The following is a 16622-nucleotide window of genomic DNA, read 5'->3' as shown; positions in this document are numbered from 1 at the left end:
CAGTACCACACTGTGGCTATTTTAGCCCCAAATCTGAAGGGACAAGAAAAAAAAAAACAGAGAGAGTAGCCTAAGACTTCTGGGGTATTTTGCTCAGACAACTTGCCTGCATAAGTGGCAGCAGATTGCTGCAAGGATTGAAGCTGACCACGACTACAGCCATATTTCTTGGTCATATCTTGTAAAGGAACCTCGCTGATTAAATCCAGAAGGGCAAGGCTGGTGAAAAACCTGTTGATGAAGTACATGAAGAAACAAAATTGTCATCTGGGGCACATTACTGTACATGCCAAAATGTGCTGTCATACATAGGACAGAACAGTTCTACTGTATAACACACAAAAGAAACAGAGAGGATAGCTTCCAAACACATCAGCAGAAACATCTTGTGCCACCAGTGTTCTCAGACCAGAGCAGACCAGGTCCAGGTTCTCTGACCTATCAGCTCACTCAGAAAAAGAGCCAGTTCCTGAAAACAGACACAGAGTCTGTGCATTACAAATGTTATAGCCTCTGATCTCTGCACTTGCACACCCACATTCTGTGGCTACCTTTTGTGGATGGCCATTTGTCTGTGCTGTTTCTCTGTTTTAGCCGTGATTTTGCCCTTTACAGAGCGAGCTAGAAAGCCTTCTTCAATCCCCACCAGCTCAGCCACACGTTTCATGGAGGCAGGCAGCTTCTCCCATAGGCAGAAGAACTGGTACCAATCAATGGTGGTCCACTCCTCATACACTGGGGTGACCTAAAGAAAATAACACAATGCAAAAAACTGTTTTAGAGAAATAAACAGAACTAAACAGAGTTTTGGGTAAACAAAAGTACAGCCTAGGGAATGTGGTTAGAGCATCCTACGCACGACATAAAGGCGCTGAGTCACAGGCGTGGACCATGAAGAAAGTAAAAGCTCTTCTAATCCAGTGTCTTTAATACTTGTACTGATGAGATCTGACTCATATGGGTCCTCCAATGATTAAACAATTTAAAACCTTTGTCAGATTATTCTTTAAATCCAAGCCGCTAAACTACTTTTAAGCTGTCTCTTCAATGTCCTTTAAGAAAACAAAATTTTATTCTTTTTTAGCATAATTTACAGACATCCATCAACTTTTTACAACCACAAGTAACCACACTAACCACTCCCACAGCCTCTGATAAAGCAGGAAGGACACAGAACTTGCCAGAACTTGCTGAAGCTTTCATTTACCTGGAGTACAAAACAATCTCCACTTTTATTAGCACTAACAAAAAGCCCTCCAGAATTTTTTTTAATGTTTTTTAGACATAAAACCAATTCTGTTAATGTTTAGTCAGCACAGAGTCAGATCCTCTATGAAGAGACAAAATGCCTTCATACCTTTATCGATATAAAGCAAGATTAATTATTTTGAAAGAACTAAGAGTTGCTTGGCACAAATGTTAAACAGCACAGAATACTAGATGCCTATGTGGTTGTAAATCATCCATGCTTCTTCATCTGGTGAGAAGAACAAAAGTTATTAAGATGGGGGTTTATCTTTTGTTGTTTATTGGGCTTTTGTTGTGATTTGGTTTTTTTTCTTTAAAGAAAACTATTTTCCTAGTCTAGCAAATCCTTATTTGTTTTAATCAACTTTCCTAAAATACAAGGGCTTGGAATTCAGTCTCGTATTTCTACATGTAAAAGATGCAAGCTTAAAAGAATTTAAAAGTACTTCAGCAGATAAACTCCCTGTAGCTCATAAGGAACACATGAAGAACAATACTTAAAAAAACTAAAAAAGCAACAAAATGAAATAAACCTTTGGCCTTGAAAATGAACAGACTTACAAGAAAGTGTTTTAGAGTAGCTTAACAGAAGAGAATGTCAAGAACATTTTGTTCAACAGTGTATGATTTAAAATAACCTTAGACAAGCTGCTGCAATTAAAAACTACAGCATAAAAAACATTATGCCATCACTGCCTCTACCCCAGAACAGGAACAAATTTCACTCTTTTTTTTCTGCTTTGGACATGCAAACAGTGAAAAAATTCACTGTGCATAACACAAAGGAGTTCATTTTATCTGGCAGAAATAGAACAAAATATAATGTGGTCCTCTTAAACAGAGATATGAGTACATATGGGACAGCAGTAGATCCAAAAAAAATCTATCAGTTTTAGCCCATAACTGGGTTATTAAATTCACCAAGCAGAGACAGGTACCCTCAGACTCCTGCCTGCCCCTGTCTCCCAGCTCAACAAGCTTTGTGACTGCAAGCACATTCCTCTTGAAGTGAACTTTCTTTTCAGACAAGACTCCCAAATGCTGCCTTTGATTTATCATCCTGGTAAAGTGAATACACCTAACTCCTAAAGAAGGCTAAAGCTGACTGACAGATTTCAGCTGATGATTGCATGATGGGCCTCTGGTAGCCATGAATCCCAAGTAGCTCAGTGCAAATCCATCTGGTTTCCTCAATACTCTTCACAAGTTCATGGCTTCCTCTCCCAGGGTCTTAAATAGCAGTGCTTAGCTTTTCAAGTCTATGTGCTCATAAATCTTGACACACTCCGGGACACTTCTCCCTTATAAGATTTATCACACTCCTTCCTTTAGCCCTGGGAGCATCACCAGGCAAGTAAACTAAATCAGGGCTGAATTTCACTGTAACTGAATCAAAGAAAGGCCCACCCATAGAAAGGAAGTGGTGTGGCTCTCTGAGGCTTTTTGGAAGCAAAATAGATACCAAAAGCCCAACATTTTTCTGTGCCTCCAAAAGTAATATGAAATTAAGTCTGCTGATCACACATTCAAAAATCAATTTGTTTCGTCAATTTCAAGTGCCTCAGAAAATCTACAATTATTTTATGCTCAAAAGTTATTAAGTTCTGAAATCTTAGTAAGTCAAGGGTGACAAGAATGGGGTTAAATGGCACTCAGCACCTGTCTGCACAATAGACACTATGGTAACACATTAATTCTGAAGAACCTTCCATTTAGAAACTTTTCTTCATGAAGGACAAACTAAGCAAAGCACAGAAAAACTCAAACCTGTGTTCATGGAGCTGCCAAGAACTTTGCATTGTGCTGTCTCCCCTTAGTTTTGGTAGTGGAAAATACAAGGCACAGAATAGGAACCTACCAAATAGACAATATGCAGATCATTCTCCAGAACAAAGCTTTTCATAGCTCGCTGCAGGTCAGCAAAGATTTCCATGGCTTCAATTGGTGAAAGAGAAGAGGAAAGAGTAGCTGAGCCAAGATGTGTTGGCTGATAAACCTTTGCTGTTAAAAAAAATATATATATTACATAGAGAAACATTTAGGTGCAAGTTTATAATAATTTTCAGGTTGTGCTGCATTTGAGAGATTTCTAACTTTTCACAGCTGCTTTTTCAATAAGAAATAGTGGACGTCTCCGTTCTGAAGACAGAAAAATGGAAACAATAACAGGTTTAGCCTTGCCTATGTCTAAACTAGCCTTTTTCTCTTTAGAAAGACAAAAATCACAGTCTGCAGTTAATATGCACCAATCTTGTGGTAAAAGTTTGCTTTGTTTAGCGATATTTTGGGAATTTTTAGACTAGGATGCATTAGTCTTAGAGGTGATGTGCAGGTGGTATGGAGGTAATGTGATGTGCCTTCCAAGAACATGTGCCTGCAAAATATGTTAAAAGAGGTGTAAAGATACCTTCCAGAAAGATAGAAAATTCTTGATACACAATTCTTTAAAATACAATAAAAATGCAGAAAAGTCCTTACTGTTAATTTACATTGAACATCTACTGAGTTAGCAAATCAAAACTGCAATCACTGGGAGGAACACCAGCTTTACCTTTCACATCATTGCCAGAGTCCACAACCTGAATGAATTCATTTTCCAGCAGCCATGCCACACAAGCCTCGATAGGTCCAGCCTGTGCTTTGTCTTGCTCTTTCCCATTTTCCCATTCTCTTTCCTTCAAGCTGGATGCCAGCAGAGTGCAAGAGGCATAGGTCTGCACATCCTCTGGAGTGTTGGCTACTCCCCCCACTATGATCTGTTGAAGACAAATACCTGTTCATATTGCCAGAGATGCAGCAGGACAGAACATCAGATCAGAGAATCAAAGAGAGTGATCTATCATCTCAGTTTTAAAGAACCATTCTCCCAGAGAGGGGAATATGAGGCAAAGCAACAGATAACTTTTAAAGATGTTCTTGGCAAGAAGTCAGTCATCTTAGGCAGAAGTAAGAGGACTAAGCTGTGGAAAAGAATGATTAACAAAATCTTATTTTGAAAGTGAACATACACATAGCAGCAATTTAGATTTGAGACTAGCCTGAGGCACTTTTCTTAGCCAACACTGTGAAATATTAAAGTATGCTAGAACACAAACTGCAATTCTGTGAATACAAAAAGCAAATCATGAAAGTGGAGTTCTTGTAAGGCTATTCAGCATACTGAAGGTTTCTCTTAATAAATATGAATGCTATACCCCACCACTGTTTTCCTGATTGAGAGTGATTTTGTTCACCTTGGATTTTGGTTTTGCTTTAAAGGAACCCCCTTCCTTTATACAGCTCTTATGCAGAAACATACATTTAGAAATTCCATTGGTCTGCTAAAATTCAAAATCTATGGAAGTACAACCAAGTTCTAAGCATCACAAAAGTTTTCAAAAGACAGTAGAAGTATAGCAAACAGATTCTATTTAAAGAGTCTTGTATCTAATCCAAGTTCAAGCCCAAAAGCAGCTTTGGAAAAGGACATAAGCTCACCTACATGAAATGAAATCCTTTTGGTCCTTTTTACTTCTATAGGAGCCCTACAGAAGAGGGAGCAAATTGGGTACTACCCCTGTTTGCTCACCAAAAATGTATTCACAAAATTTCAATCATTCCTGCACAGAAGAGGTAGGTAAGTTGAGAAGGTAAATAAGAGACCCTACAAGGTTTCATAAATTCATTATGGCCCAGTTCAGTCTACAAAGCCTCTAGGATCAGTAATTTACAGACATCCTCCAGTTAACAGCGTCAGATCACACCTAAACTTTAAGAATCACACTTAGTTCTGCCTGCTGCTTGAGTACATCGAAACATAATAGCAAAGCTTCTCTGAGCGTCCCAGTCTGCAGCAAGCAGAGAAACATCCTAGACAAAATGCTGAATACTGAAGCAAGCTGGCAGAGCCAAATAAATGACTGACTTGACAAAGGAGGAAACACATGAAAAAGAAGTGCACAGAAACCATTTGGTGGTGTCAAAGAAGAAACCACCCTGCAAGGGGTCCAAGCACAATTCTAATCCCTTAGTGTCCTGTACCTCAAGTATTGCTCTTTTCATGCTAGAAGCAACACCTTCCCCTTCTCTTCTAAGCAAACAGCTGCAAACAGGCTTGAGAGATCCCTGAAGTAGAGCAGCACCTTTTGATCTCTCTGAGGCCTTGCAGACTAAAATGCTCTCACCTATTGGAGAAGAAAAACAAAACAAATACAAAGCCAATTACTTTAGTACTGCATCTTAGCACTGTAACAGCTGCACACAGCTCACCAAGGACATATTACTGGAATGGAAAACTGTAAGTATTTTAAAAAAAGCTGAGTAACTAAAGAAGATTAAAAAATGTGCTTAAACAGTGCTTATGAATTGCTATGTAAGAACTGCTAGTACATCAGAACTAAGGCAGAGCCAGCTTCAAAGTCACATTAGGCTAGTCTGGATCTTGGCAAGTCATCCACAGCCTCTCTGTTCATCTGCTTTGCTGCTGAACCACTCTTGCTTCTTGTTCTGGAGTTGAGTGGAACCATAATATACAGTGGCATCAATTTGAGTTTTTAATTACATTAATAAATTGAAAAAAATTTCAAAAGTAAGAAGAAAACATAAAAGCTGCACAGTATTTTGACAGTTTGTATTAAGTCAACCAGCTTTCACTCCAGAAATAACTAATTCAGAAATCCAAAATTACTGTTCTAAGTAACTGTGCATCCTCGGAACTTTCATATATGCATTTATATACACATACACATAAGTATCCTGCATGGCTTCCACTGAAAGTACATCTCAGTATATCCTACCTTAAAATTCTCTGTCAGACATTGTTCAGTTAATCTCCAACTAGTGAAACTCTGTGGGAGACAAAAACCATCCCAGAGCCACGAAAAAAAAATGCAAATAATGGGCAAATTCCTTTAACGAGATCATGGTACTGAGGCAAGGGGGTTAGAAACTAAAAGGTGATTGATTAAGGATAGCTGTTTAATCATGTGTATTGTTGAACTTTTGCTGTGCTTGCGAAGACAAAATGAGAAAATGCAAGGATATTTTGATAAGGAACTGCTTCCCAAAGCAGGAGGGAAACAGTACCAGACTTGCAAGGCTGTTGAGATAAGAAAGGCTCCTCAGACCCCAAAAAAAGCCTAGACCAGCCTTGTGGTTTGAACTGCCACCAAGAGAGCAGGGAGCACACACAAGGAGACAAGGTGAGAAGTCCACCCTGAGGAAGACATTGGAAAACTCATTTGCTTCCTCCTGTGTGACCACCAGATGACCACCAGAGACTGCACAGGCACAGAAGGACTGATAAGCTAATCATAATGCCAAGCAAGGCTCGGCAGGGCTAGGAGATGAATATGCATGGTGAACTGCAAAACCTGATGCACGTGTAACTTCTCAGGGAATAAAGAGAGGGTGAAGTTCTTCAGAAAGCACATGTGTCTTTGGAGGAGTTATCCCTGCTGAATAAATACACACCTACTTCACAACTGTTACAAGTTGTGGAGTTTTTCCATGTATCAGTACAGCTTAACCATGGAAAACACAGTGGTCACATAAAGGATATTTTTTCCACAAAGCTATTAGGGAGAAACTGGATCACTGAAGACCTTAGCTAGTTGCAAGCTTTGTCAACTGGCACAGGATAAATGAATTATGGGTAGGACATGCTTGCCTTTGACTAAGAGAAGAACACTAGTTTTGGATTAGCTGTACATTAAATATCATGACAGATTTATGATAACTTGTTAAGATTTAAATGCATGTAGTCTGGACACAAGGTAATTTTGGTAGTGGGTATCTTAGTATGATCCTAGGAATGTTAATTTAGGATAAAACTGTAGCTGTGGAAATGCTACAGTAATTAGCAAATCCAGAGGTAATGAAAACACAGCTGCACTTAAATTTAATGAACAGAATAAATAAATGCAGTGTAGGCAAGTAACAAAATACAGCTTAAACATAATTACATACATTAACTACAGAATGAAATGATGTTCAGAGGATGTGTCTTTGACTTTTTTAATCCTGCCAGGTGAAAATGTTGATATCAGTTGATCATGTACTTTTGACAGAACTGGAGAGTAGGTAAGATAAACTGCCTGTAAAGCAATGTTTGGTGAAAGAAAAGCTTATTTTTATTTTAGCAATAAAGAACATATATTCATTTTGTATTTGGGTTCTGATGTGGCCTGAAATTTCCTCTGAAAACTTCCCTTTGACTCTTTCAGAGTGATGTACCTAAAAGAAAATCTAACAGAAGATGGGTATCCACTTAGCTCTACATTATCTGACAGTTTTACAAGACTTGGGGGATATTCTTTCCCAAGATGCCACTGATAATTCAAAGCTAATAATTGCAATCTAGTAAACAATGTTTTTAAAAGGAACTGAGCTGTTTCAATATCCATTATTGAACATTTCAGGTACTAGGGGAAGTCCAGGTTAGCATCAGACTAGACAAACTCTGGATATCTAGGCATAAAACTCCATTAAAACCTACAAAGGCCCTACTAAATTCTAGGTTTTGTTCAGCTTTACCTATTTCTCTTGGGAAAACCATAGTTTTGATGAATACTAAAAGAAACACATTTCACTCTCCAAAATTATATTTTTAAGTTTCTATCAAATCAAGAAAAATAAATTAAAAATCCAAAGTGTAAGACAATCCAAAACTATAATGTTGGGAGAGGAGGAGGAATTCAACCCAAGAGCATTTATCTTTTGTCTGTCAGCTAAATTTCATATCCACATAAGGCACTTTTTCCAGCTGAAGTTGCTGTCCTCCAGTCTCCCTACTCTGTGACAGAGTAGCAGCTGGCAACATAGCTTTATGTTCTCATCCAAAAGACTCTGTGGAGTGGAAAAAAATGGTACATTCATGAAGCTCATCAGCATAAAATCAACTGCTTACACATCAGAACTGTCACATCAGAACTGTCAAAAAGGGTACTAATTATTGTAACTTGAAGGAGAAAAAGAAGAAACTTCAAGGAATAATGTAATTTTACACCTGCCTGCTACAGTCAAATGAGAAAGTCTGGAAAATTTCAAAATCCAGCCTGCAGCTGCCCTTTCCTTGAACGCACAGGGAGAGCTCACAGAGATATAGGTCGCAAAATGCTCTGTTGCTATGCTACTCAGGCAAAAATAGAAAGCTAAATGTAAGAACAGTCTGCTTACATAGGGCTCCAGCAACCACCAACCAAACAATCAGGAGGGCAAATCCCACTTCCCACATCTGTTGAACTTCTTCTTTTCTACTGTGTTTATACCTGCATAATGTGGCTTTTTGCAATCATCCACAAAGATAAATTTTCATTGCAAATTAAAATAACAGGCAGGATTTTTTTTTGTTGAACATCAATGTGTGCCACTATATGCAAGAAGGTGCCATATTACCTGTGAACTACTGATCATATTTCCCTGTCTGTCTCATTAATACATTCAAGATCCATAAAATTGATGGTTAAGTTTAATAAATCTAAATCATAATTTCAGACAACAGAAGTTTGTCAAATTAGGGTTGTAGACTTGACTTTGTAGACATGCATTTCTTACATTTTAGGCCCATCCAATGAGAGCTTACTGCAAATTTTCTCACTAAAACTCTAAACACTTTAGTCAACTGACCATGGATCACAGAATTAAGGCAAATGAACAACACAGAAGCTAACAAGAATTCAAAGGCAAAAATAGCCTGTTCCTGAAGTAACTGACATATAAATACCAAAGTCAGTCTCAGTCAGTGAAAACAATCCCCTGGGGATTACAACTTCTACTCCATTAATACCAAACAAATTAATACCAAACAAACTCATCTTGATTAACCTAATCATACAGCACACCGAAGGAATTCATCATGATTAGTCCCTAATTGCGAAGTACCGCCCTGGATTTAATCAGGTTAACACCGCTCCGACAGAATGCCAATAAAGGCTCTGCTTACCCTCTGTGTCCACCCCTTTCCTGCCAGCCCTTCCAGCCATCTGCTTGTAGGTGAGGATGTCCAGCAGCCTGCCCCCGAAGGTGGGCGTGCGGATGATGACGCGGCGCGCAGGCAGGTTCACTCCCGACGACAGCGTGGAGGTGGCGGCCAGCACCCGGATCAGGCCCTGCCGGAACGCTCCCTCAATGATGTCCCGCTCGTCAAAAGTCAGGCCTGGGGAGACGGGGCTTTTAGTGACCCTTGTGATGGTGAGACTCAATGGAAGAGCTGAAAATACTGCTGTCCAGCAAGGGAAGAGCAGACTTAATGAACATTCACCAGTCAGCGTTAGGAACCAGACTTGCAGCGCTACTTTAGTTAACTTCTGACCAGTAAGTGAAGTGAAATTTCACCCTTAATTTTTCTATTATTCAACTGACTGTGATATACTAGCTTTTCTAAGGTGGCAAGATGAACTACTTACTCCATATTTACAAGCACTTCAAGTAAATATATTAAGAAAGAAATTAAAAATGAGAAAACAGTAGGGAAATAGGATTTACTCATCTGCCATCCTGATCCTGGACTCCGTATTCATTATTTCATTACAGGTCTAGTATGTATCTTCCTACATTACCTTCAGAGCTTCCAGCCAATTTTATAAGAAATACAGGTTCTACAAGCATTTGGAATTATTCCTCCTACATAATCAATGCCATAGCTACTGTTTTCTCTCCCAGTCAGTCTTTTCTCTCAGTGAATCAACAGGTGACATGCTCTATTACCTACCTAAGTAAGAAATAAAAAATGCAAGCAGAAGTGTTCACAACACATGCTCCTTTCATTTTTATTTTTATTGTTATACTGTCTCCATTCATTTATTTCAATATTAAGCTGAGGAAAATTGCTCTGAAATACTCTGGCAGCTTTAGGAAAAATTTGAAAATCCTGGAGCTGCAAATCAGTTAAGTTTTCAGCCATTTCACAAAGAAAGGACCAGGCAAGTTGTATTCCAGAAGTTGCTGTTATCCAGCTGTCCTGGTTTAGGGCAAATTTGGGAGAAAATCTCCAAAGGGGGCCCCTCCAGAAAGCAAATCCACACGGCACCTCCCCCAACTGGTTCGGGAAGGATTCCTCAGAGAAAAGTTGAAAGAACCTGTTTATTTAACAGGCAAAACACCCCCCAGCACACAAAATGAACAATACCAGATGACAAAGCACTTTCACTGCTCTGAAAAAGATGACAAATTCAGAAAGCCTCTCTTGGGTTGCTCTCTTATCAGTACCTCCAGCGCTGGGGCAGCTGCTGCAAGCCACAGGGTGAAAACTCTCAGTGTTTCCCAGGTCCCAGTCTGGAGCAGGCTCAAGTAGTTCCAAGAAAAGGGAAAGAAAGACAGTCCAGGGAGAAATCCAGACTGCCTAGCTAAACTAACTAACAAGCAAAAGCGAGAGCAAAAGCAAAAGCAAAGTAGGAGCAAGAGCAAAAGTGAAAGCAAGAGCAAAAAGCAAAAGCAAGAGCAAAAAGCGAAAGCAAGAGCAAAAAGCGAAAGCAAGAGCAAAAAGCGAAAGCAGCACTATGGACTGCCCTGTCTGCATCCTGCCAACTGTGGGGGAGTGGGCAGGTTGAAAACAAAACAAAACTTCACTTTTCAAAGCCAGTCTTGAAGGCACAGAACATAATACCCAGCATAAACAGAACAGCTGACTGGGGATATAAGTATCATAAAGTCACCCTAGGACACTGTCGTGAGTTTACAAGAAGCAAGTTTTCTAAGAATAAAGTGGCCAGAAGCCAATAAGTGTCCAGATTTTAAATTGACACCAAGCTTAGCCACTGAGAGTAGATGCGCCTCTGAGAACACAGGAGTTAGAAGCAAAGCACTCCCTTGGGCTCTCTCTTTGATTTCCAGCCAGCAAAGAAGCAAAACCTCCCCTGCCCGGCTTCGAGCTGGGCAGGGGAGGGGAAACCTGCGCCTAGCAGAAGTAAGCCTGACCCCTCAAGATAGAAAAGTAGTGAGAGACACCAAGAAGCGTTAAGCAGCCCCCCCCAAGAGAGACAGAGAGAGAAAAGCCCCGAAAAGATTTAGGCAGCCCCCCCCAGCTAGAAGACGAGAAAGAGAAAGCTAGTACAAGCCTGTAGCCTTGAAGTGATATCAACCTATAAAAAAAGAGAGAAAAAGAAAGAGTGCAGCAGAAAAAGAGCCTAGCCGCGTGCAAAAGTTTGTTAACCCCTTTCTAGACAATGAAAACCTCACAAAGCATTTAGACCTTTCCCGGAGGGGAGATGGAGTAGATGATAAAGAAAAAATGAGCAAGTGAATGACAGTCAGAGTATTGAGTGAAGCTAAGAGAATAAAGAAGAAGCCAGAAAAAGATGATAAAGTAGCTAGTTGCTAGACTCTTTTTAGTACAGCCATAGACAGAACCATGCTTCCTTGTGACACAGAAGCTGCATGCAAGAAAGAAGCGATAGCTCAGAACTGAGAGAGTTCAGTTTTAGAGACCCCCCGGCCCCAAAAAGTAGACAAGTATAGAAGAGACAAGAAGTCCCGAGAGTGATAAAGAAACTGTGCTTTTTTTCAGAACTAGTCAAAGCACCCTTAAAAAAATAACCCTTAAAGCAGCTCTGTTCCTTGTCCAGTAGTGGGAGCGCTGGGCATGCAAAGAAAAAGTCACCATAGCCCCAAAAAAGACTCCTCTCCTCTTGATAGACTAGAATTGAGTATTTACAGAGTGATAGATAGAAATTTAAAATTTAGAAGATGTATTAGAAATGTGGGGGGGGGAAGAGGAAATGCTTTTCGTAAAGTTTTCATTTTCCAAGTGTGTGTGTGCGTGTGTGTGTATAGTTTTTTTTTCCTTTTGTAGTTTAGTTAATAAACTTTTTTTCTAAAGTAAAAGCCTGCTTTGCTTATTTCCTAGTCACATCTCACAGCAAACACCAAAAAAGTATATTTTCATAAAGCACTAGCATTGTACCAGTGTCAAACCATGACAGACACCAACACAACATAGAGAAGATGCAGCAAAACAATTTGCAAATTAAAATCTTCAGCCACAAAAAAAGAATTTCAAATTTGCCTGTAACTGTGGGATTCTTAAACCTTATTTAATCATAAGCTACAAAATGCTTAAAAAAACAACTGGTAACTTGCTGATACCTGCAAGAAAAAAGAACCCATATGACTTAACCATTACTGAATTCAAGACCAAGATATTCAGGAATACCTGCATGATGAAATGCCACTCCCCATGGCAAAGTACGCTGGAGCACAGAATCCAGGCCTGAAATTGAACGCTTTAACTGATCCAGGACCTCATCAATCCCTTCTCTGTCCACAACAACTGGGGCAAGGGCTGAGTTTTTTGCAGAACCTTGAGAAAGAAAGTATTTTTATAGTTCCTACTAAAATTAATTTTCTTTAAAGGCACTGTAGTCCTCTATTAAGTACTTTTCTCTTACTCTCAGTTTGTTGCAAACCGTAGAACTCCTTGGCAATGATGTCTGCCAGCTTCTCACACCAGTTCTTGGATGGACAGAAGAGCAGGACTGAATGGCCACCACAAACAGTCTCATAACACAGGCTCACAATATGGTCTTCATCTCCCTGAATTGAGATAAAATATTTTCAGTGCACTCTCAGATTGAATGAGGTCTGTAAATGCTGTCCTTCTGTATCCCAGCAGGAATTTTCTACTTCTAGTCAGAAAGAGAAGCAAACATAGAACATGGAGCACTGTTATCTCCGTTTTGTCTTGCTTTATGAAGTCCAAGCACTAGTATGACCACGTTGTTGAGGGCAGTACTAGACCTACCCATGAATACGTGTAATGTTTTACATCTTGCTTTCAGAAATTTTTTTTGAAGGAAGGCACACAGTGCGCAAATAAATCACTGCAACCTCCACATCATGGCTAACAGCAGTGGGGAAGAGCCCCAGTGGGGAAGGAAAACCCAACTAGGGAACATTTGTTAACTTGGATGTCTGAACTAAAAGAGTGACATGTAGCAGTCTAAGCATCCCCAGTAAGAGGCACTCAGCAAGCACTGCTGACCAAAGACTGCAGGTGTTCAGAGCACAGTGGAAGCCTTTTAGGGATACTTATATAGATGTTAATGCAAAAACCTGCTGTTTACAGCTTGCTTTTTTGGTTTTAAGATCTTAAGACAGTCCCTGCAATTGATCTGTTATGCTTGGCTATGCCAGATTCTCTTGTAGCAAGCAGGCCAAAGGAGGAAGAGAAAAATGTAGGCATACAGCAAGAAATAAAAAGCACTAAAATGCAAATGAAAACATGGGAGCAATGGCAGGAACTTCTCCACAAGGAATCAGCCAAATTCTGCTGAAGTGATGAAATCATCAAGTTCCCCTTTATTGGTACAGTCTGAGGCACAGAAGTCTGAAGGTCCAGCGATAGATTTCAAGCCCAAGATCCCCCAGTCCTATAAAATAAGCCAACTCCTTTAAACCATTGAGTCATAAGCCTAGTTTAGTTCTTTCTCTTGCTTAATTTAGTAACTCCCCAAAGCAACTGTCTCAAAAATATCCAAATGCAACATCACCTTCTCAATATGACCACATAAAAACTAACTTGGAAATGCTCTAGTGAAAAACATTTCCTTTTGTTTCCAGGATACTTTTTCTTTGCTGTGCAAGCAAGAATGGAATGCAAAACTTTCCAAAATATTGCTGCCATTCAGCCCATACTGCCCAACTACTACACTAGTATTATACAGAGCAGTTAAATCAACTGGAGAGAGAATTTACCCTTGAAAGATTCCACAGGAAAGGACCTACAAGTAAAGAGCTCAAATTTCCCACTTGTACCCATTTGGTTCCTTGAAATCATCATAGTATGTTACCCCTAACTTTCCATATCCTTTTCAAGTGTGCAAAAGGACTAACTTATGAAAACAGATTCAGAAGAATTGGAATGGACATCTGCCTTCTAATCAGTGTAAAAAATAGATCATTTAGCAGTTTAACATAAGCAGATTCAATACCAGATTTTAATACAAATACTTTCTCCCAATTATGAATGCAAATTCCTTGGCCTAAGCAGGAAATACTTACCTGCATTTATGAAAGGGATGTAGATTTCCAGACACAAGATAGAGTGGTTTGTAAAGGGAGAATCAAACTCTTTATACCTGTCAAGTACTCAGAAACAACATAACTGCAAAGTCAACTTTGTCTTCAAGTCAAATTCAAGAACCTTCAATACCTTCATGAGTCTATATTTTGGGGTTTTTTTGTTTAAGTCAGGAGAAGACAAAAATACCAATTTTATTCTCAGTTTGAACATGAAGTAAACAACAAAGTTGTGAATGTCATCTATTTAAAAATAAATAAAAAACATACCAGGAGCTGTCTTTTTAACTTAAGCACTACCAAAGGCACTATCCCAAGGTTTTGTTACCTTCAGTTGCAGCTTGGGCTGGAATTCTCGCACTAAATTCATGGAGGAGTCATATATGTTGCTGCCAATTTTCACCCACTCCTTGAGGGGCACAGGGCGGAAATCTGTACAGTAGAGCTCTGCATCTAACCATGAAGCCAGGAGCCCCAGGTTAGGGAGGGTAGCACTCATGCCTACTATCTGTATCCCACCAAAACCAGGACTGGTGCTCTTTGTGCGTCTGGAAGTGGTTAAAAGAAAATGAAAGTTAGTGACAAAGGCTACTGTTCTGGAAAATGGAATTCAGAAAAAAACAGTTTGATCTAATTCCTTCCAGCCTCTCAAGTGCAAAGCTAATTTTTCAACTTCTTGACAACAAAAGAAGTCATACTCTACTCTTAGAAAACAGGTCAGGTTATGCACTGATAACAAAATAATTCAGCTTTCAATCAATTTGAACCTAAACCTTTACCTTCTTTAGGTAGCCAACAGCTATAAATTGACTGCATATTTGGAGAGACTGAAAACAAATACAAAGATCAACTAGTTCCTTGCCACTAATAAAAACATGGAAACAGAGGAATGGCTCAATCTCCCCTGCAATCTTTCTAAGCTTAAATATCTTAATTAAAACACTTCTATTTGCTTCCAATTCAGGACAAATAATATTAGACTAATGTCTTCCTAGATCTGGGAACCAAAGTCCTAAGAACAGCAAAGAAGCAAGTAGCTTCTGTTTCTAAAATGCTGAACAGCAGCTTTCACTAAAGACAGTGAGAAGTAATGGACTCCTAACAAACCTGACAACACAAACTGTTAATTTAGATACCCAAATTTAGATTCTAATTCAGACTTTTACATCCACACAATAGGGTTTTTTTATGCTTCTAAGCTTGTGTTTGAAAAGTACTCATTTGCATTGCACTGAGCCACAAATCAAGACTCTAAAAAATAAAAAGATCTGACAAATCACTGTGAGCTCAGAAATAACCTGAATCTTCTTAGAAGACGCTGGTAATCCTGGCAAAGACAAGACAGAGAAAACAAGATTATCCAGAAGCTGAGTATAAAAGGCCAGTCACTGATGAGACAGAAATAAGGACGTTGAGGAGAGGCAGACTCTCTGTTATCCAAGCTCTTTAAGCACTTGCTAGTACAGCTTCACCATCAAGGTTACAGATTTTTGGCCCTACAGGAACTCTGGACCTTTTACTCCCTAAGGCAACTACTGACCTCCAAGGATTAAAAGAGTTCTAGCTCTACAGCACATTATGTGACTAAAGAGGAGAAAAATCTGCTGCAGAATTTTGGCTGAGTCTGGAAAAGCCTCGTGGAGAAGCATGGACACCCACACAGGCAGTGGCCATCTGAGAACATTTTCTTGCTGTGAAGACACAGCTTGTACTTCAGTGGGACAGGCACTGATCATTCTGATAACTATCCAGACTGGACAGTGTTTAAAGACTTTATATAAGCTCATTAAATAACAGAGTTAAAAAAAAAAAAAACCACAACACAGAAGGACATTTGAGAGAAAATGTGGTCTTCAGCTGCAGGAATCCAGTGGATTCCAAAATAAAATTAGCTGCCACTTCCTTCATGTCAGGAAGTGGTACAGGGTACCACTGTCACCGTGATCCTGACAGAGAGATAGAGAACCTGGGACCCAGCATGCCTGCATGGTGAAGGCTGAAACACTGTGTCTTCCCAGGAACATTCCTTGATGCACCTGAACTTTTTACCCCTGGCAAGTGTTTTCTCCTTCCTGCTTCCTCAATGCAAGGGAGTAAAGCAGAGGGTGAGCCTGCACCTGTGTTGCAGCTACCTGACAAACCAAGAGAAAAGGAGTGGCAAAGTCACTCACACCGCTCCAAAGTGTACTGGCTTCCAGGATTTATGGGGAGAACATGAGAAGTCAGATGTGATTAGACCAAGAACACTGCTGGCTCCTGGAAATCATGATGGGCAATACTGGATGAAATGTCCAGTGGAGAGACAGCATAGATATGGCAGCTCCCCCAGCACTAAATAGAAGGTCTCTGCTTAGCCCAGCACTGATACAACAACACAAGAC

General features: G+C 39.7%; 1 protein-coding gene across 1 annotated transcript in view; it reads right to left on the bottom strand.

Annotated features, from left to right (window-relative positions):
* POLQ (DNA polymerase theta) overlaps positions 1 to 16622 on the bottom strand; it is a 54087-nt gene that overhangs the window by 26292 nt on the left and 11173 nt on the right. The window contains exons 6-14 of the mRNA XM_030947586.1: positions 14570 to 14789; positions 12612 to 12756; positions 12377 to 12523; positions 9170 to 9382; positions 5269 to 5411; positions 3800 to 4004; positions 3107 to 3249; positions 552 to 745; positions 107 to 231 (exon numbers count right to left, since the gene is read on the bottom strand). Coding sequence (XP_030803446.1) covers positions 107 to 231; positions 552 to 745; positions 3107 to 3249; positions 3800 to 4004; positions 5269 to 5411; positions 9170 to 9382; positions 12377 to 12523; positions 12612 to 12756; positions 14570 to 14789 — 1535 coding nt within the window. The remainder of the gene's footprint in view (positions 1 to 106; positions 232 to 551; positions 746 to 3106; positions 3250 to 3799; positions 4005 to 5268; positions 5412 to 9169; positions 9383 to 12376; positions 12524 to 12611; positions 12757 to 14569; positions 14790 to 16622) is intronic.

This window comes from Camarhynchus parvulus, chromosome 1 (assembly GCF_901933205.1).
Source record: "Camarhynchus parvulus chromosome 1, STF_HiC, whole genome shotgun sequence".
Lineage (NCBI taxonomy): Eukaryota > Metazoa > Chordata > Aves > Passeriformes > Thraupidae > Camarhynchus > Camarhynchus parvulus.
Note: the sequence above shows the minus strand (reverse complement) of the source record. Positions and strands in the feature narration are given on the sequence as shown.